General features: G+C 59.5%; 1 protein-coding gene across 1 annotated transcript; it reads right to left on the reverse strand.

Moving 5' to 3' along the window:
* Window positions 1–1,679: 1,679 nt before the first annotated feature.
* On the reverse strand, window positions 1,680–16,923 carry GPR37L1 (G protein-coupled receptor 37 like 1). Its single transcript, XM_034069863.1, has 4 exons — window positions 16,846–16,923; window positions 16,444–16,466; window positions 4,599–5,361; window positions 1,680–2,958 (listed from the first exon to the last, which is right to left on the reverse strand). The coding sequence occupies exons 1-4, from the start codon at window positions 16,921–16,923 to the stop codon at window positions 2,146–2,148; spliced, it is 1,677 nt and encodes a 558-aa protein (XP_033925754.1). The 3' UTR covers window positions 1,680–2,145.
* Between the last annotated feature and the right edge of the window lie 636 nt (window positions 16,924–17,559).

The raw sequence follows: 17,559 nt of genomic DNA on the forward strand, positions 1-17,559 counted from the left end.
ATGCAGCAGTGGGGCAGGGCAGCAGTGCTGGCAGAGGGGGTGCCCCCAGGGTCCCTCTCCCAGCCATGGTGAGGCCGGGGGCTCCTCTTCTCTTCTTGTTTTTGCAGAATTGCACAAAGAGAGGTTTCCTCCTCTTTTTTTGTTTGTTTTTTTAATTTAATGACTTGTAAAGTGTTGTCACCCCCACCCCCCACCCCGGGGTTTTTTTTTGTTGTTTTTAAGAGATATTTTGGCTCAGATTTGACCTCTGTTGGGAAATGATTCTTGTTACTGTACAATTTTTTTGCCTCCCTAATGATAATAAATGAACACTTTTGCGTTGGGGGGGTGGTTGCCATCACGTTGCTTCCTCGCCAGGATGAGCCCTCATCGGCTCGGGGTCCCTGTCCGCCAGGCAGCATCGGGCTCCCCCATTTCCATGGTCACCCCAGAGCTGCCAACCCCGATGGCTCTGTGCATCTCTGGGGGCAAGGATGAGCTCGGAGGTATCCGGATGCGGCCATCGCTGCTGCTGGACCTTCCTCTGCCCCCTCTTGTGTCCTGCTGCGATGCTGGGTTTGGAGCAGGGTTGCTGCAGGGCTCGTACCCCATTCCCTGCCCCTTGCCCACACCAGCTCCCTCTCGGGTGCTCCCCCCATCGGGGTTGTGCTTTGTGCCCTATGGCAGCCTGCCTGGGTATCTGCGCTATGGGGCTATGGGATGCTATACCCGCTATGGGGCTGTGCGGTGCTGCCCCTGCCCCCCCCCCCCCGCGCTGTCCTCCTGCTCCCCACACATCCATCCCCGCAGGGACACAGCAACAAACCCGGCTTTGTTCCTGCTTGGCGTGGGCTCAGCACCGAGCAGCGCGGACCCAGCGCAGGAGATGCCCCCGCTCCGTGGGGGCTCGGGGGGATGCGGCCACGGCAGCAGCCGCGGCTCCGCTCCCCTCCCTCCATCCCACGATGGGACCCCCTCTTCCTGCCCCCTAAGTGTGGGGCCCGGGGGGGGGGGGGGAAGGAAAGAACCCATTTCTGTGCTCTCTGAAGAAAACTGGGGCTGTTGTTGCCCTGGCAACGGGGCTGTGAAAGCAAAGCGCGGTGGGTGTCGGAGCCGCACAAAGCCCGCACTGAGCCGCTCGCATTCACCCGCCCGTAGCAACCGGCTCCCTCGGGCCGGCATTCCATGGGCTGGGCCCGAGCCAGCGGCAGCACAAGGAGCTTTAACAGCTCCATCCCTCTGCTCCCTGAAGCCCTTCCTGGCTTCCGAGGTTATGGGGCAGCCTTGTCCCCGCACAGGGACGCTGCACGGTGCTGCTTGGATGAGGATGCTTCACCCCACGCCAGGGGTGCAGGATGGTGCCCCCCCCCCCCCCGTACTACACTGGGTAGCAGCAGCACTTTGGTCCTGCGTGGTGCAGGGGGGGGACTGGCTTCCTTACAGGCTGCAGAGCACCTCTGCCCCGTGCTGGGCTGCCCTTTACTGGGACCAGTTTGAGCCCTACAAACCAGCCAAAGCCTGGTGCTTTGGAGGAGAGCCTTCCAGGAGCTGGCTTGGCACCAGCATCACCCCAGGGGATGGGCAGGGGGGGCCTTTCCCCATCTCCTTTAGGTGCTGCCTGACCCTGCATGGCCGCTTTCCTGCCCTAATGCCCACCCCAGAGCCCCCAGGTTTTAGGGAAGAGCCATCCAAACCCCAAGCAGCGGCTCTGCTCAGCAGTGCCGGACCGGTGATGCATGGCATGCTCTAGGTTACTGGTTTATTGAGCTCTTACAGGGCACCGCTCGGTGGGATACAGTCACTGGGACCTCCTACTGTGGAGGGGGCTGGCAGGAGGGGACGGGACGGGACAGGACGAGGGCAGTTTGTGTTTGCTGTGTCCTCTGCAAGCCTCCATGGAAACCCTCATAGCTTCTGATGGGACCTTTCTGGCACAACTCCACCTGCAGAGCAACAACCCCTCCGAGCCTGTCCAGGCAGCCAGGATGGGAGGATGCTGATGCCCTTGCCGGCCTTTGGGCACAGGGCTTGCAAGGCTCACTTGCCCAGTGTGGGGTTCGAAGCCCAGGGTGCTTGTTGCACATCCAGACACGGGCACTACCGGCACAACAACGTTTGGTCTTGGGAGGAGGTGGTGGAACGCTCTCTACAGCTCCCCATGGGTGCTTAGCAAGGGGTGCCGAGGGCCAGGAGGGGCGGAGGGGACTCCCGGGGCTTGTCGAAGAAGATGGAGGAGGACATCTCTGTTTTGAGCTTGCTGTCGGCGCTGCCCTCGCTGGAGGCGCTGTCGGGGCTGCAGCCCTCGCAGCAGCAGCAGCAGCAGTCCATGAAGGCCTGGCCCAGGGGTCTGCAGAGGCACAGCAGCAGCACAGGCGTCACTGAGCACTTGAAGAACAGGAAGAACTGGTTGATGAGGTTGAGCAGGTCCAGGGTCTGCTTGGACACGGCCGGGGACATGTAAGCCACAACGATGTTGCAGACGTTCTCAGGGGTGGTGCAGAGCCCGTAGATGATGGTGAGCCCGATGATGGTGCAGTTCAAGTGACCCTCGCACTGGCTGTGCTTGCTCCCTCGGCTCTCGGTCTTCTTCGGGGTGCCGCTGATCCTGCGGGTCACCAGCTGGCAGCTCACGGTGAAGAGGATGGGCAAGCAGAAGTAGCAGCCGAAGTACCACCACATGCGAGCGTTCTGGTAGGTGAGCACCAGGGAGTACACGGACTCGGGCAGGTTGGATGAAGGCTTCATGGTGCAGTATTCCACGGCCACACCGGACACCGGGGACGTGTCCTGTGCCAGCTGCCAGAGCAGGATCTCCGGCACCGACAGCGTCATGGAGCCCACCCAGATGACGGCCAGCTTGGCGATGATGGACTGGCACTGCTCAATGGGCCGGGTGCTGGCCTGCGGGCTGGTGGCCGCATGGAACCTGTCGATGCCCAAGGCGCAGAGGCTGAAGGTGGTGACTCCCAGTGATGATACCTGGTGAGGGGGAGGCAGAACAAGGGAGGGGGGGCTTGACTTTACCAGGCTTATGGTAAAACCCTGGCTGCGCAAAAGACCCTTCCTGCATGGCTGGAGAGAGCTCAGAGCTTGCGGCTGCATCCCAGGGTTAAAGCCACCTTCCTGTCCCCCCAGATACGCAGTGGTTCAAGAGGTCCCTTGCCCTGTTTGTCCCTGCCCAGCTCCCTTTAGTGCCTGCCCAGCTGGGGTGGGAATGGCAGAGGTGTCCCTCAGGCTCTTCCTCGATTCTGGATGGCTCTCGGACAGGAAAAGCAGCGCCCATCGCATCAAACAGCATCTGCCCAGGGCCCCCTCCGCTGCCCCAGGTTACCATGGTCCTGCCCTCTCTGCCTGCTTCCCGGAAAGGCCAACGGAGCTGAAGGAGCCATTGTCACAAAGCAGCTTGGGGCAGTTTCCTCTGCATTGAGAGCGGCAGGAAAAACATCCCGTTTGCCAAAGCAAAGAGGCCAAAGGAGGCAGGGGAAGCGCGGTGGCTCTGGGAGCGCTGGCAAGGCACCGAGGGGCACAATCGGCATTCATGGGCCCAGCCCCAGAGCTGCAGCTGTGCTCAGAGCCAAGTCCCACAGCCCTCGGCCAGGAGAGCGGCAGTCACATGCTGGTGCCACCCAACATCCCCCCGTGCTCCTGACGGAGCTTCCCAGCTCCCAGGAAACCTCCCAGGACTCTGCAGGATGCCTGGGTAGCAACCAGAGAAAGGCCCCAGGAAGGGGTCTGGTTTGGGGCCATTGCTTTGCCTGCAATGACCGAGCTCCATGGGGCCACAAGGTTCCTCCATCAGTGCCAAGGCCTGCTCTGAGCAGGCTTGAGTCTTGCTGATGGGCACGGACAGGTCTGGTGATGACAGAAGGTGACCGTGGTGATGCCCTGGGAGGGCAGACCTGACACTGTCTCTGATCAGTTGATAAAGCAGGCTTTGGAGCCGTGGGCAACACACGGAGCAGGCTGGGTCTGTCTGTCAGACATGGGAAGGGAGGGGAGCAGCCTGATCCCCCATCCCTGCAGGATGGGAGATGCCCCACAGCAAAGGTTTGCTTCCAACCCAAGAGCAGGACCATGCACGATGGCACCATCAGGGGCATTTTTGCTCATTCTGCCGTCCCCTGTCACCACAATCCCTGCAGCTTCCCCACTGGGTCCCAGCTCATCCCAAACCCATCAGGGCTGAGGCTTGAGGACAAGCAAAGATCTTTGGTTCTTGAATCTTATTCCCTATCTCTCCCAGCCCAGTGCTGCCCCAGCTGCAGCCCCCTGCCCTGGGGCCATCCTCAGCACCCATCACAGCCAGTGCTGGCCATCACACGGTGGGGCTGAGCCCACAGGCTGGGGGGACAGGGACAGAGAGACAGAAGTCCCCTGGCTGGGCAAATGAGGCTTTCATGGGCCCTATCCAGCCCTGGTGGGGTTGGTGCTGGGGGCAGAGCCTGAGCAATGGCCCAGGGCAGAGGCAATGGGGAGGTGAACATTGGAACCATCCCTCGTCTCCTTTGCTGAGCCCCACAATGGGGGTCTCTGGGTACACAGCCCTCGCGCCAGGCCATGGGGTGCCCCCAAAGCAGGAGGGCGGCTGAGCCCCCCCAAAGTCCTGTGCTCTGCCTTACCTCCATGAAGGGCACGATGCGACAGGACACGTCCCCCAGCAGCCTGTTCTTGGTGATCTCGTTGAAGATGACCACGGGCAGGCAGAAGAAGAGGATGAGGAAGTCCCAAAAAGCCAGGCTGGCCAGGATGGAGTTCCAGGCGCTCTTCATGTAGTAGTTGTGCCACACGATGCACATCACGGAGAGGTTTCCGATGATGCCCACTGCGAAGACGATGAGGGACAGGAACATGACGGCGTAGGCGCTGTAGGAGTTCTCCGTCACCGGGTACAAGGGGTTCTGGATCTGCAGCCGCTTGTCGGACACGGTGGTGAGGTTGGCTCGGGGCTCCGACCATTCCCTGCCTGTGGGGACCCCTTCTTGCTGCTCAGAGCGGTCCGTGCTGGACGGCAGCAGGGCCTTGGTTGGGTGCAGGCTGGCGGAGTTGAGGGGCCTCGGGAACTCGACCCTGACCCCCGGCACGTACTGCTGCACCGACTTGGAGTCCTCCTCCGTGCCCCGGCGCAGCCGCTCCATCCCCTGCATCCCTGCCCCGTGCCAGGACCGGCTCTGTAGGGTCCTGCCTCCATCCGGCCCCAGCAGCAGCAGCAGCAGGAGGACAAGCGGCAGCGGAGAAGGCATCGTCCCCTCTGCGGGAAGCGTGTGCTGGGAGACAGCGCAGCCCCGAGCGCAGGGACCCCGGGGCTGCGGCAGCGATGGAGCCGTCCCGAGGAGCCCCCGCTCTGTCCAGTGCCGGCTGCTGCTCTGGGCTCTCCGCAGGGCGCTGGGCTCAATAAGAGCAGCGGAGCCAGGCCCTCTACTGGTCACCCACCCGCTCCATGGGAGCCTGCCAAGCTCCGCTTGGATGCGCCAGCACACGGCATCCCCCAGCGACACCCTCCAACACAGAGGGGTTTGGGTTGGAAGGGACCTTAAAGCTCATCCAGTTCCAACCCCCTGCCGTGGGCAGGGGCACCTTCCATAGAGCAGCTTGCTCCAACCTGCCCTTGAGCAATTCCAGGGATGGGACCCCCAGCATCCCCCCCAGAACAAGCCGAGCGAAGGATGCTCGTGGTTTGGCACTGCCGATGGGCTGCTGAGCTCAGTTGCTTCCCACCCGCTGTCCAAAGGCAGGCAGCACTAAGGATGCCCAAGGTCCAGCGCTGGCACCATGTGGCACATTCCCTGCACACTCAGCCTGGACTCGGGATGCCCTTGAATGTCTGGACCAGCTCCCTAGGGCCGGAGGGGTGATGGGGCTGCCCTGGGCAGCATGGCAAGAGGCAGGACTGGCTGGCTTCAGCCCATGCTCCTTGCCCCATCAGGGTGTGAGATCTGCTGGCCCAGTTCACTCAAGGTTTGCTGCTCCTTTTCCTACTGACTTCCCTTCTGGAACAGGTCCCTGGACCTGGGATACCTAGGACATCTCCCCATACCCATTACCTCTCCCCCACACCCACTGTCTTTCCCCATTTCCATTGCCTGCCCCCATACCCACCACCTCTGTCCTAGTCTCCTGGTTCCCATCCCCTTATTCTCCCTGTGCTGTCACCTCCTCTCTGTGGTCCTGGAGGGACCATGGTCCCCTCTGCGGACATGGCAGCCCATGGGGATATGTGCCAGGCTTGGAGCAACGGGGCTGCCCCCAGCTTTGGGAGCTGAAGGACACCTCTGGGATGCCTCACCCCATTGCAGGCAGCAAACACCAGCCTCCTCCATCTCCACCTGGCACCATGCCTGCTCTTCCCGGAGCCAGAAGTGCCTCTGGGCCCTCATCCCGGAGCACCGAGGGAACGTGGGCCTCTTGCTGTGTCAGTGGGAGCCAATGCCCTGGGGCCAGCGCAGGGAAACTGAGGCCCAGCTTTCAAAGGCAGCAGGATGTGCGCTGATGTGGGCTCCAGCAGTGGCTCCTGCTCTGCTCACAACCACACTGTGCAAAGCCTGGTGCTCATCCACTGCAGCAGGGCTGGGGTAAAGCCCTGTTGCCCCACATCTCTCCAGTGTGGGGCAGGAGGAGTCTCTGCTCCCAAACTGTTTGGCTCAGCCCCAGTGTGAGCCCTTGGGCCTCCTGTGCTGCAGCCTTCCTCCATCCGGTGCTGATGGAGACCTGCAGCCTTCACTTGCAGTCCCAGCCTCACGCTTTGCCCGCTGCTTCTCCTGCAATTGGGTGCTGCTCTCTCTGAATCTCAATGGTGCCATGGATTTTGAGCTTCCTTTGGGTATTTCCAATGGGAAAAGGAGGATTTCAGCTCTTGCTGGGGTCTGCAGGAGCAGAGCTCCGGTAGGAAAGGTGGTGGCATCAGAGCGCACGTGAGTGATGCTGTTGGACCTTGGTGAGGCTTGGGGTGACAGAGCTGAGTGAGGGATGAGCAGACGCAAGGCAGGGCTTGGGGCCGGAGCCCAGAGGAGGATGAGGCCCTTCCTCAGCGCCCACATCAGCTCGGAGGAGGGAGCTCCTCGCCTGCCAGCAGGGTTGCTGGCACCCAGCACCATTCCGGCCCAGCCGGGTGTTTTCCCGTAGGGAGAGGGCACTATTTTTAGTTCCATTTCACGGCCGTTGCACAAGGCCTGGGTGTGCCATGGGGCTGAAGACAACAGCAAAGTTCACTGGGGCAAGGTGACACTGCAGCGGCACGGGAATGACCTCAAGCAGGCTCTGGCATCAGGGAATCGCTGCCCAAGGAGCCTTTAGGAGATGCTCCTCTGATGCACGGACAGACTCCACAACCCGTTAAAGGTGTAAGTGTGCTCTTATTCAGGCTGAGGTGCATGGGGATTGCTCCTCCAAAGCGTGCACACCTCAGGGTTGTTCTCCCTTTACATTTATTCTCTTAAGGTATACACAGACATGGGGTTGCTCAATTCACCTATACATATTTAGCATCTATAATGAGCCTTTGCTCATCTATAATGAGCATCTATAATGAGCATCTATAATGAGTCTTTGCAGCTGCGCAGTGCCCCCTCTGCTCATGGGCAGGGGTCTCAGGATGAAGTAAATGAGTCTTCCTCTTCTTAACCTTTACACCTTTTAACCTTCACACATGACCTTAGGGTTTGGTCAGCCCCATTCTGCCTCTCTGTAGGACCAAACACCTGTGCTATTGTCATGGTCCTAGGGTTTGGTCGCCAGCTCTGCCTCTCAGTAGGACCAAACGCCTGTGCTTTTGTCATGGACCTAAGATTTGGTGCCCAGTCTGCCTCTCCCCAGCTTATCAGTAGAACCAATCATCTGCTTTGTCCCTTGTCAGTAGAACTGCATCTGCTTCTCCCCCTCCAGCAGTGATCAATGCCTTGGCAAGATGGCAATGGCAGGTACTTAGGGCAGACAATACTTTTGTTTAAGCAAAGGAATTCCTTTAACCCCCTTGTGTGGGGTTCTTAAAGAGCCAAGGCTACATCGTGAACGATTCCCATACCCTGAGTCTTGCTACTTTAAAATAAGAAGAGCCTTGGCAGGCCTAAACTAGGTCAGTTGTCCTGTTATTCCTCTGTAAGTTTCCATGTTTCCGTGCAGAGAATGATCCCTGCCAAGGTTGTAGTTTCCCACTGTATTTCTAGAGTAAGGTATTTAATCACAATTATAACAAGTTGTAAACATGAGCTCTGTAAACGATGGTAACCTCTGGACCAACCAATTAGAGCTCAGTATCCAAGGCTGTTACGTAAGGGAGTAAGGGTATAAGAAGAGCACTGGATCTGATAAAGTTTGGCAATTGTTTGATCCCATTGATCGTCTCCGTGTTGTCCGGGACTCCTGCATCAACCCCCTTGTACAATTCCTCTGTGTTACCCCCCTGTACATTGGTTACCCCTGTATCACCTGTACCCCTGTATCCAGGAGACACAGTGGGTCCTTGGCTGTCCGCAGGCTGGAGGCCAGACAACAGACCCAGCCTACACCAGCATCACCCATCAGTACCACGGCAGGAGCGGATGCGTCCTCCTGCCTTGCCTCGGCAGGGTGAGCTGCTCCAGCCCTGCCGCTGCCCTCACCGTGCTGCACCTTTGTTTCTAAAGGCACTGGGGGCAGACAGAGCCCAAACACCATGAGAGGAGGGAAACGTCTCCCTTTTGTTTCCAGCAAACAGCCCAGGCTGCGGGGGAGCAGGGCTGGAGCAGGAGCAGGAGCAGGGCTGGAGCAGGGCTGGAGCAGGGCTGGAACAGGGCTGGAACAGGGCTGGAACACGCCTGTTTGCCCTGCGCTGCTCCAGTGAGCTCTGGGGCTGCTTGCAAAGGGGGAAGAGGGCAGGGAGGGGACATGGTAAACACAGACGGCTGGCGCAGGTAAACCCAGTGCAGGGCATGGGCTCCCCACCACTGCTGGGAGCCCTTGTTTGGAATTAAGATGCTGCCCTGTGATTTCCAGGCCTTTGGCTTGTGGCTGGCACCTGAGACGAGCCCAGGGTTTGTGCCCACACCACAATTCACCCCTGGTCCTGTCTCCTGCGGGTACCATAGAACCCCAGCCTGGTTTGGGTTGGAAGGGACCTTAAAGCTCCTCCAGCTCCAACCCCTGCCACAGGCAGGGACCCCTTCCACTGGAGCAGCTGCTCCAAGCCCCTGTGTCCAACCTGGCCTTGAGCACTGCCAGGGATGGGGCAGCCACAGCTTCTCTGGGCACCCTGTGCCAGCGCCTCAGCACCCTCACAGGGAACAGCTTCTGCCTAAGAGCTCAGCTCAGTCTCCCCTCGGGCAGGTTCAAGCCATTCCCTTTGTCCTGCCCCTGCATGCAATGGTCCAGCCCAGTTGGAGGTTCTGGAGGGAAGCATCCTGTGATGTTTGCCTTGCTGTTCCCAGCACACCGTGGTGCACGCAGGAGCCAGGAAAGGCTTTGAAGCCTGTGGGTCCCCCTCTCCTGCCCAGAGCTCAAGGAAAGCCTCTCTGTGCCCCACTGCGCTGAGCAAACCCTCACCCTGCTGCAGGACTCAGGCCCTGCTCCCATGTGGGTTCCCCAGCAGTCACAGGTTTAAACCACAACGTGAGCACCCGGCCCCGTTTCACAGCAGGGAAACTACGGGGCAGGTTCAGCTTAGGGCAAGGACGGGGTTTTCCTTTCCCTTGGAACAAAAAGAGCGATGTTCTGGAAGCATGAGAGGTGTTTGGAGAGGCCCAGAGGCTGGACCAGGTTTTGGAGCCCACTTCCTCCCCAGGTTCCCTTGTAAATGCATCTCACAAATGCATCAATTCAACTCAGAGCAAACCCACTCATACGTTTAATAAACCATGTTCACATCTGCCAGCTTCCTTTTGGGGGCCTCCCTGTTCAGTGTCTCCATTCACCTCAGTTCAGTCCCTTTATCTTTAGCAATAACGTTTCTCCCTGCCTTGGGGTGAGCATCACGCTCCTTTTCTGCTGTATCCCCCTGCTCTGCCTCTCCCATGCTGGGGCCTTCAGAGCCGTGTGGAGCTTGGGTTTGGGGGGACCATTGCAGCATCCCCTCCCCGTCCTGGGGGCCGTCAGCCGGAGCACTGACGCACACCACCACAGGGTTATGGTGTGGCCATCCCATCTCCTAGCACCACTCTGTGGGTGCCCCACGGACCCAGGGCAGCGCCTGCGCTGGGTGAAGGGCTGCGATCCCCGCTGGTGTCGGCAGAGGGAGAGGGAGACCGGGGGAGCCCCGGGGGCAGCCCCGGTGCACAGCAGCCCTCGGGCAGCGGGACGGGTGCGGAGCAGCCCTGGTAGAGGGCTCAGAGCAGGAGTCAAGGCGATTTGCGCTTGCCAGGAACACCGTGGGAAGCTGCGGGGAGGGACATGGCCCATGGGCAGCCTGTGCTCGGGAATGCCGCTGTGCATCCCTTCCATCAGGTGCTTCGAGGCTGGCAGCAGGATGGTCCAGGAAGCCCCTGTGGAAGGAAGGGGTCCATGCCCAGCACTGCACCCCGATGGGCCGGGAGCCCCTGCCCACAGGGGCAGTCTGGTGCTGAGCAGCCGTGAGTGCCCATGGATGCCAGGGTCTGTCCCCATACACCGCGGCCCCTTGGCTCCCTTCCCGTGTGTGCCAGGGAGAGGTGGCAGCGGACACTGCCCCACGGCTGCACGGGAATGGGGGGCAATGGACGGAGGCAGCAGCGCTCCCGCACGGGGATGGTCCCGGTGCCATCCGGCGCTGCCGCGCCCTGGGCGGGGATGAAGGTCACGGAGCAGAGCGGAAAATCCCCGGCTCGGTGCACACGCGAATGAGCGCTGGGGCCGGGGACCCATCCTGCACCCGGTGATGGTCCTGTCCCGGGGCGCGCTGTGCCCGCTGCCCCTGCCCTGCCTCTCTGCTGATGGAGCCACTCTCTTTGCTGGAAGCACAGGCAGGGCCACATCAAAACCATCACGGGTGTCCCATGGTGCTGGTAACGTCCTCATTGCTATGGCCGTGCAGACTGTGCCTGGCTCCTCGTAGGCTGGAGCTCATGGGAGGATACAGGCACCTCTCTGTGCTCTGCTGGGCAGTGTGGCCTGATGGTTGCATAGGCAGGACCTGCCTGAGGTCCCAGAGGTGCATACCTTCAGTCCTGCATGCTCTGAAGGCATCTATAGAATCATAGGGAAGTTAAGGTTGGAAAGGATGTTACGATCATCTAGTTCCAACCCCTTATAGTCCAGACCTGGGAGAAGGGAGAGTACAGGAAGGAAATCTCCCAAGCCTTTGCTTTAGAAATCCTATTTTCCAGGGCTATGGCACTGTCTGGGGTGGATGTCCAAGTGGAGGATGATGGATGATACATGGAGGGGAAAATCTCCCCACCAAGCTTGATATCCTGCAGATTCCCTGCATCTTGGGATGCCCACATCACAGCCATGAGGACACAGCCATGGGGGGTGAGGTTGGACTCCATTGGTGTCGGGGCTGCTCTACCAACACCTGCAGCATCAGCAAGGCCAGTCAGGAGCACAGAGGGGCACGCAGGACCCCTGAGGCTGCTGGCACCATCCTTCCCATGCTCCAAGCACCGCTGCTGCAGGTCAGAGGTGGGAGCCACAGCCATGGGCTCTGTCCTCTCCCCAGGCTCCCTGTGTAGCTCTCCCCTTGTGTCTCAGCCCCATTGTCCCCTAGGTCCAGGTCAGGAGCTCTGCTGCACACCTGAGTCATGGGGTGACGCAGCCACATCCCACTGCTATCTCCCAGGTGTGGCAGCTCAATGGGTGACGTGAGGCCAACAGGCTCACGAGCACCGAGGTGATGCAGCAGCAATGACAGTCTGGTGCTGATGGCACTCGTGACTGCGGGTGGGAGAGCTCTTCTGCCTCTCACAGCTTTGGGCAATGGCTCAGGAGCTCTGATAAATGCGGCAGGATTTGGGCTGCTCTCTCCTGGGAGAAGCTATGGAGCACCAAGGAACCCTCCTGGGGATGTGTGGAGCTGGTGCCCGAGGCAGGCTCCTCACCCTCTGTGTCTGAGAGCATGGCCACGGGCATGGTCTGACGCCTGCCATGTCCTGAGCATTCCCACCTGCTCCATTGAGTCTGATGCACACCCTGAGAGCAGAGCCAGCCTGGACCCTGCATCCTTGTGAGCAGCAGAGACCTGGGCTCCTGAAGGCCGTAGCACCGAGGCCATGGGATCCTGAACAGTTGCCCTTTGCCTGGACCTCCTTGGTGATGTCGCTACAGCTCCCATCATGGTGTTGGAAGAGAAGGACAATGTAAGGGATGTGCTTGTATCTTGTTGCCATCCTCCTGCTATCAAAGCACAAGTCTTCTGCTGCTGAGTCACCTATGCCCAGGCCTTACCATCTGAGCTGATGCAAACACCACATTCCTCAGCATTGGCCTGATGTTGATTGTGCCCCTGGTTATCAGTGCAGGCCATCCTCATCATCTCCTCTAGGGTTTCTTCTGGTGCTTCCACACCCAGCTGTTACTACACACACTTCCTCCAACCCAGTGTTAGTGCATCTGTTACACAGCCCAACAAACAGGACAACAAACCCCGTCCAAAATGTTCTTCTGGTGCCTATAATGATGGCTCAGAGAGGAAAAGCAGCAGCACAAACCCAGCAGCAGTTGTGATGTGCAAGAAGAGGGACGTGGTTAACATTAAGAAACGAAAGAATTAGGAAATTCAGAAATTAAAGAGTGAGATACTGGTTGTTGTGTGAATATGGGACTGGAGGGCACAGACTACACGTACCCTGTCTGTCCAAATTGATTCCAACAGTCTCATTGCCATGCTATGTACTATAGCAATAGGATGGGAGCCGGTTGGAAGTAAAGTGATATCTTTGAACAAGCCATAGCCATGTCCAAACAAGGCAACCACCAGAGTGTAAACTGGGCCAGCGAAGTGTAAACCCATAGGAAGGAGAGCCAAGTTTTGCTTTTATTTTCAGGAACAACTTGCTAAAGGCGAGCACAGCGTTCAACCCTGCTTTACAGTGCACAGGAGATGGTGATGCTGCTGGCTGGGAGGGCATCCATCACAGGTGCTTATGGGGAAGACTCAGAGGGATGTGGGCACTGGAATGCTCTGTAAAGCCTGAGCCTCACAGGGATCCCTTCTGGAGCTGGTGATGCTGGGGGCATTGAAAGCTACAGAAACACCTGGTGACAAATGGTCACCAAGCAAGGAGGGCCATGGCTGCTGGTGCCAAAGGCAGGGCTGCTCAGGAAATCCCCTCCTGGCCTTGGGGTACGATGGGGTAGGAAAGGACCTTTCTGTTTTCAGATGACACAAAGGGATATTCAACAGCAAGGTGGGAAGGAATGAAGTGGTGCTCATACCCGTCCCCATTGACTTTGCCTCTGCCCACCCCTGTGCTTTATGACCTGCTCCACGCTCTGCTGCACAGATGGAGCCGCTCCCCTGCACTCATGAATCACACATATTGTTTAAAGCTCTCAGGACTGCAGCCAGGAATCGTTTTCCACCTGCACTGCTTTGTTTTCCTGGGCTCTGGGGCTTGCTCTGGGATCGCAGAGTGGAGCAGGGAAGATGGGGATGCTGCTCCAAACCTGACCCCGGCTGTTCCCATCGGTCCCTGATACCCAGGGCAGCCGCAAGGCTCCCAAAGGGGAGACAAGGGGAAGGATGAAGATGGAGGCACCTCTGAAGATCACCCCATCCATACCTGCTCAGCACAGGGAGGTCACCAAGGACCATGCCCAGATGATGCCTCTGGGTCCAGCTCCCAGCCTTTGCTGCAGGTGTGGGCATGGAGGGCAGGGTACCACAAGGTGCCTTGGAGCAGACACATCCCTGTCAGCCCCATGTAGATGGGAGATGATGAAGCACACGCTGCCCTCTCCCATAAGCCATGGACCCCACAATGAGTTCTCCATTCAGAACATCCCTGCCATGGTGCAATAGGGATGATCCAGCACCCACAGCCGGAGCTTGGAGAGGCACAGGATGGGGCAGAGGGTGCTGGTGAGGAGCAAAGAGCTGGCTGTGGGGCAGGGTTGGCTGCACTCATGGGCTGAGGGGAGGCAGGTCCCTGTCCTGCTCCTCCAGTTGTGGAACTGCAGGGATTCCTCCAGGCCCTGGGTTTTACAGAGCACAGAAGGACATGGAGCAAAGGGAGCTGGGGCTGAGAGGCATTTCCTGCTGGATGGGATGGGAGCAGGGATGTCTGCAGCCTCTGCTTCAGATCTCATGGGGCTTTTCTAGTGGTCTCTGTGGGCAATGTACCACACTGCCCCTTGCATGGGGCAGTGATGCATCACTGGGGTCTAGAGCGGAGGTTGGCAGAGACAGCGCTGTCTCCAAGGAGATTATTGCTGGTAGCCATAGAAACGCCTTAAATTTCTTTTGTGTCCCCTCTGTCCCTCACTGTTATGGACACAATGGAACCACAGCATCCCAGCCTGGTTTGGGATGAAGGGACCTTAAAGCTCCTCCAGCTCCAACCCCTGCCACAGGCAGGGACCCCTTCCACTGGAGCAGCTGCTCCAAGCCCCTGTGTCCAACCTGGCCTTGAGCACTGCCAGGGATGGGGCAGCCACAGCTTCTCTGGGCACCCTGTGCCAGCGCCTCAGCACCCTCACAGTGATTGAAATAAACCTTTACATGAGTCCCTGGAGCTCACTGGAGGGATGGGTTCATCCCAAGTGGGTTCATCCCAAGTGGGTTCATCCCAGATGGGTACATCCCAGATGGGTACATCCCAGGTGGGTTAATCCCAGGTGGGTACATCCCAGGTGGGTTAATCCCAGGTGGGTACATCCCAGGTGGGTTCATCCCAGATGGGTACATCCCAGGTGGGTACATCCCAGGTGGGTACATCCCAGATGGGTACATCCCAGGTGGGTACATGCCATTTGCTGGAGCCCATGGATGCGCTGCTGGTCAGGTACGCTCATGCCCCACATTCACAGTGTGACGGGAAGTGCTCAGGGAGAAGCACGCAGCAGATGAGGGGCATCGGTGCACAGGGGCTGTCAGAGGGACCAGAGGCTCAGGCCCCTGTGCCAGGGCTGAGCCCTAAGCCCCTGCATGCGCTGCCATGGGCATCTGCTGCTCAGTGCCAGGGGCACACATGGCCCTGGCAGGAATGGATCCCATCTCCACCCCATGCCCTCCGTGCGGTGTCCACAGCCTGCGGGGGATGCTCCTGGCAAGGGGTGGGTGAGGACATTTCCCTTTCATGTGAGGCCCTGCCCTTTGATGCCCTTTGATGAGCTGGGGGGCTGCAGGGGAGGAGCAATGGGGCCGGCTGAGCCCTCTGCTCCTGCAGGATGGGGCACCAGTTTCTGCCTCCTGCCAGCCTGAAGCCAGCTCAGGAAGCAGTGCAGGGACACGGGTCCCTTCCCAGCCATGGACACTGGAGCTGCTGTGGATCACAGCACGGAAACCAAGCAGCAAAGAGAGCAGCAGGAGATGGAGCCACACTTGGTTTCCTCTGGAAGGCCCAGTCTTGAGCCCAGAGCCACACTGGGTGAACTGGGAGCTGTGTGTTGAGGTTGACTGCTGAAGGTCCATCTGCTTGGCATGACAAAGGGTGCTGGCTGGCGCCGTGGGAGCAGAATGGAGCCCATCACTGACTCAGCATTCTGCAGCCTGTGGTGCGGATCAACACAAAGCATCTGAGATCTCCACTGATGGCTCCAGGGCCTCTATCGAGGGTCCCTCTGTGCCAGGCCCTCCTGCCCATGGTGCTGTCAGCATTCCCAGTCGCAGTGGGTTGCAGGAGCCCTGGTGACCCTTCCTGTTGGGTGTTCAACCCTGGCAGTGCTGCAGCAGCAAAGCCAAGTTCACCAAGCACGAGCATCACTTGACCTTTCCAGTTCATTGTGGGAAGAAGCGGTGCTTCTGCTTCTGACCACAACTTCCCATCCCGAACACCCCAGGAGGCTGAAGTGAGATAAATGAGCACTTGGAGCTGCTGCCCTTGGCTTTCCTCTGGGAAACTCGGAGAAACAGCACATTTTGCCCTAAAACCATCCATAAAAAGGGACTTGCCCCTCCCTCCGTCCTTCCCCATGTAACCTGGTAGCCGGCAGGAGGTGGCTGGGTCAGCAGTGAGCAAACAGTGTAAAACAAGCAGGGGAATTTCTGGCTCTTTCCTTGGGATGACATCACGTGGATGTCAGTGCCGATGTGCCACCACCTCCCCACGGGCTTGGGGCCAGGTTCTGGTGCACCCTTCCCTACCCGGAGCGTGGAGCATCGCTTCCCCTCGGCCCGGGGCTGGGTACCAGCAGGGGTGTCTGCAGGCTCCCCCCAGGATGAGGATGGGCACTGGGCACGCGGCTCCTGGTGAACACCTTGGGTTTGGCAGAGCCTCGCCCCCCCCATGGCACCTGAGTCACCCCATGCTCCAGGCTCCTCTTTCTGCCATCCCCATCCCTCTGCTCTGCGCAGCGGCACCGGCGCGGCTCTGCCTGAGGATGGGGCTGAGTCACAGCCGTGCCCTGCCTCAGTTTCCCCACCCATGGCTCCGTTTACCAGCAGCCTGCGAGAGGACAGACACGTCAGCACACCCTGTACCCCTGCAGGCTCAGGGCTGCAGAGGGCAGGCAGCACATCCTGCCGGGTACCCCTGGACCCCAGGATGCTGCTGGGGGATTGAAATGCCTCTTAGCAAAGCACAGCCCTGCAGAACCAGGCACACAGAACTGCAGGCATCCTGGAGGGCACCGTGTCCCTGGCAGCAGTGCTCGCCTGCCCACCCTCCTTCATCACTGGTGCTGGGAGACCCCCGAGGCCACCTACACCTTCCTCTACCTGAGAACAGCCTCTGAGCTGTGCCAAGGGAGGACTTGAGCATCTCTCCCCTTGCTCTGCAGCAGCGCAGTTCCCTGGCATGGACACCAGCTACTGTGTTGGGGTACCAAGATGCTGCTGGCACCAGGATGCTTGGTGAGGTCGCCAAACTGCCCAGGCCCAGGCAGCTCCAGGACCACGGCCATGGTTCTGCTCCCCTGGGCAAGAGGAGGAGCAGGGGCTCGGGTAACCTGGCCCAGGCTGGGTGCTCAGTGCTGGAAGATGCCTTTGGGCAGGCTTCCTTCACCAGCCACCAGGTCTCAATCCGGTCTTGACACCGAGATGGGCTTCCCTTGAGCTCCTCTCAGTAAGGAGCTGGCAGCACTGGAACACCAATAACATCCATGGGAATGGAAGCACGGCCACGGTGCCAGACCTGGCTCCATCACTGCTCCGGCAGAGCCGTATCCCAGCTGGGGCCAGCTCAGCTTGCCCCAAGGAGCAGCACCAGCCCTGGCACCGGAGCATCCCCATGAGTCACCAGTGGCAAGGAGCCGGCAGAGCCGCTTGGCCTCCAGAGCCCGGGGGCAGGAGCCACATGGGAGGCTGGGAAGAGCCTGCACCAGTGTAAGGGGTCCCTGGAGCTGGAGGAGCTTTAAGGTCCCTTCAACCCAACCCATTCCATGGTTCTCTGGCACATGCAGAGGCAGTAAAACCCATGAGGTTTGGCACCATGGAGGCTCTTGGCTCCTTGCCCACGGCGGGTGCCAGCAGTGCCCGTGTGGTGCTGGGTCTCGGGGTGCTGATACTGGGTCAGGAGGCCACCAGCACAGCGGGTGCTG

Source organism: Melopsittacus undulatus, chromosome 16 (assembly GCF_012275295.1).
Source record: "Melopsittacus undulatus isolate bMelUnd1 chromosome 16, bMelUnd1.mat.Z, whole genome shotgun sequence".
Classification (NCBI taxonomy): domain Eukaryota; kingdom Metazoa; phylum Chordata; class Aves; order Psittaciformes; family Psittaculidae; genus Melopsittacus; species Melopsittacus undulatus.